Source organism: Aotus nancymaae, unplaced genomic scaffold (genome assembly GCF_030222135.1).
Source record: "Aotus nancymaae isolate 86718 unplaced genomic scaffold, 86718_ANA_hifiasm-v0.15.2.pri h1tg000053l, whole genome shotgun sequence".
NCBI lineage: Eukaryota > Metazoa > Chordata > Mammalia > Primates > Aotidae > Aotus > Aotus nancymaae.
This window is the reverse complement of record NW_026988467.1, coordinates 194,509-197,873: the sequence shown is the minus strand read 5'-3', so window position 1 is coordinate 197,873 and position 3,365 is coordinate 194,509. Positions and strand designations below refer to the sequence as shown.

Sequence of the window (3,365 nt, the reverse complement as noted above, 5' to 3'; positions counted from 1 at the left end):
AGTACGGCGTAGGTCCGTGGAACGTGAAATGACGGGAAAAGACGCACCACGGGAAGACTGAAAGGCACACCTCAGGGAAATGCGTTCGTCTCCTTCAGGCTGAGTTTCCTGAGCCCTTTCTTCTCCCTTCTGCTCTCCTCCTGCGTCGCCTTTCCCTCCCTCCTCCCCCGGCCACGTGCCGGAAGCCACGGTGCGTGCACTTGATGGTGACCACGCAGAGCACAGGCACGTGTCCATGCAAAGGCCGGACACAGACGGAGACATGGGGAAGGGGCGCTGCTTGCTTTTCCCAGGAAAAAAACCGAGGGAAGGGCTGCTTTATAAGAGTTATCTGTATTTTCCACCTCTCTCCAATAACATTCTGGGTTAATTCCGCCACATCCAGGTGGAAAAACTCCCTCCGTGCGTAACTTACTCCACCGTTAAGGCTGGGGATGGCCGTTAACTTTGTTTCCAAGATTCTGCCCCCAAACAGTGATGCTGTAAACATCCTTGAAAGTAAAAACCAACAGAAGCATCACGCTCGCTGAACAGAAGTGCTGATGCTTCCTCTGGGCGCAGGACCCCTGAGTGCAGAGGGCCCTAAACAGGCAGTGACTTCTGCTCCCGTCTGCTCCCGTCTGTTGAGAACCACAGCTCTGCCTGTCCAGCCACCCGGCCTCCCCCGAGCGCAGCCGGGACCTACATGGGTGGGGGTTTCTTGCTGAGGCCTCAGAACCAGGTGGCACCTGCTAGTCCCCACCCTCCCTGCCCACTCCCTCTGCCCACCTAAGACCCTCGTTAAGAGTACAGACTCCGGGGCCCTTCTGACCTGAGGCCCGGGGCCCTAGTGACCTGAGGCCCGGGGCCCTGCTGACCTGAGGCCCGGGGCCCTGCTTTCAGAACAAACTGCGGACAGAGCGGCCTGGACTCAGCCCGGGCTTTGTAGGAAGCGAAGGTGAGGGGCGTGGACCGACACCACAGATTCACCGCCAGGGCCAGAAACTACACTGCCACCCCCAAGGAGGAACTGAGCCGAGTAGCCAGACGTGCCGGCATCTGTCCTTTATTGAACGTTTCCCAAAGCCGTGCCCCGAGAGCAGCGCCCCTCAGAAGCATCTTCTCTGCACCACTGAGGGCCCAAACTCCTTGAATTCTGCGTCAGTGACCCACATCTGCTTGAAGCTGCTCAGAGAGGTGACGATGGAGGCTCCAATCCAGGTGGAGAACCACCGGTCGGGGGCAGCCATGATCTTGATGGGGGTCCCCTTGGAGGCCAGCTGCTCCAGCTCCTTGAGAAGCCGGTCGTCCAGCCCGTGGAGCAGGGTGGTGCCCCCCGACAGCACGATCTCCCCGAAGAGCATCTTCTGGATGCTGGCATCACACTTGGTGATGCTGGAGGACACCATCCTTGGGAGCCCGGGGCTCTGGCCGCCCAGCTGCTCCGGCGCGAACAGGACCTCGGGCGCCTGGTACAGCGGGTCCCCGAGGCTAACAATGTGCCCGTCAGGGAGCCTGTACTCCCTCAGGCCCTCCTCCGGCCTCCGGGCAAGCTCCTTCTCGGGCTCCAAGGCCACGTAGCATAGCTTGTTTTTCATGTCGGCCACAAGGCCCCTGTCCAGCACGCAGGGGAAGGTGCGGCCGCTGGCCAGGAGCAGCCGCATGAGGAGCTCCGTGATGTCCCTGCCCGCCACGTGGAGTTTGGTGACCGCGTGGGGCAGGGAGTAGCCCTCGAAGATGGGGACGGTGCAGGTGACCCCGTCCCCGCTGTCCACCACTAGGCCCGTGACGCAGGCCGAGGTGTAGAGAGCCAGCACGGCCTGGTCCGACAGGTAGAAGGCGGGGACGCCGAACGCCTCAAACATGACTTCCGCCATCTTCTCGCGGTTCTCCCTGGGGTTCAGGGAGGGCTCCGTGGTGAGCAGGGGCTGGTCGCTGGGCTTCACGCCCAGCTCCCACTCGAAGAGATGCTTCCAGAGTCTCTCCATGTCGTCCCACCCCGTGATCAGGCCACGCTCGATGGGGGCGTGCAGCTGCAGGACCTCGTGCTTGCACAGGGCCTCCTCCCCCACGAAGTACTTCTTCCGGTGGGCTCCTGCCGAGGACATCTGGAATTTGGGGTGTCCCACCATGGAGCTGATGATGTGCCGGGGTCCAAACTCCCCGGACAGGCCCGCTTTGCAGAGCCCCGAGCCATTGTCGAAAATCACGGCGGGGGAGTCTAAGGCGTGCGGGTTCAACATGCCGCCGCGTTCCCTTCTCAGCCTCATCCGATCAAGACCCGCCCTCCAGTGCCGCTTTGTGACGCTGACGGGGATCCTCTGCTCTCAGGGCGTCCGGCAGGCAGGGCTGGCACCGGGCCCCGGAGCCCTCCGTCCTCAGCCAGGTCCGGCCTGCTGAGGCCTCTTCCAGGGCGGAGTCTCTGAGGTAACAATCCAGCCCAGGCAACGATTGTCCTGAGCCTCAGGGGCCCTGGGGAGGGTGGGGCTGAGCCCCCATCCTGCCCAGGGTGAGGCACTCAAGAGCGGGAGGCCAGTGCATCCTAGGGCGGTGCTGATAAGCCTGTGAGCTGAGGCAGAGGCTTAGCCTTAGAGTGAGAAGCAGCCCAGCCTGGGTGCACCCAGAAAACCAGCTTCTCTGGCCCCAGAGTTGCTGCCTCTGGGTTGACAACACTTCGCTTTGCTAAGGGGAGGAAACAAGCACCAGGCAGGAGGGGTGTTGAAAGCAGTTCTGTCCCAACAGACACTCAGAATGTGCTTCTGAATGGCGACTCCTCCAGGAAGCTCTCAGGGATTTCTCCTCCCTCCATCCCATTAGCCCCAGCTCTCTGTCCCACTAGGTGGGCCCTATTCAAAGTCCTCTGGGCTGCTGACCCTTTGTCCAGGAATACACCACTGCTGTGGCTTGAGGCCAGGGCCCCTCATTCCTCTCTGCAGACTCTGAAGTGCCAGCACAGAGCTAAGTCCAGTGGCCCATACAGTTGGGAACCCCAGCAGCCCTGAAGACGTGGCTTCTGGTTTCACGCAGGCAGCTGGGACTGCAGCCTGTGACATCTCTATGTGTCTAGGGGCTGTGACACAGTCAGGCCACGCCCAAGAGGAATGCTCAGAGATGGCCGGCCGCTAAGGCTCAAGGCCTGAGCATGACCAGGAATGCGGCGCTGGGCCAGGCCAAGGGCACCGGTTCCAGACTCTCGGAGGACCCACAGCAGTGCCCGCCTGGCACTCAGACCCCTGCTTGGTCTTCAGCTTGGGGAGAAAGTGGGAGGGGATTGAACTTGGGAGCCAGCTTCACGTCCTTCCTGAGGCAGGCAGAGGTGGCCTTAGAGAATGTGAGGTTCATTCGCCCTCTCCTGTCGAGTCCACAGTCACCCTTGAGCCCAGCTC

The 3,365-nt window shown here is 61.6% G+C and overlaps 1 protein-coding gene across 1 annotated transcript; it reads right to left on the bottom strand.

The window, feature by feature from the left end:
• Positions 1-1,031: 1,031 nt before the first annotated feature.
• ACTRT2 (actin related protein T2) lies at positions 1,032-2,393 on the bottom strand. Its single transcript, XM_012441490.2, has one exon. The coding sequence runs from the start codon at positions 2,247-2,249 to the stop codon at positions 1,089-1,091; it is 1,161 nt and encodes a 386-aa protein (XP_012296913.2). The 5' UTR covers positions 2,250-2,393; the 3' UTR covers positions 1,032-1,088.
• Between the last annotated feature and the right edge of the window lie 972 nt (positions 2,394-3,365).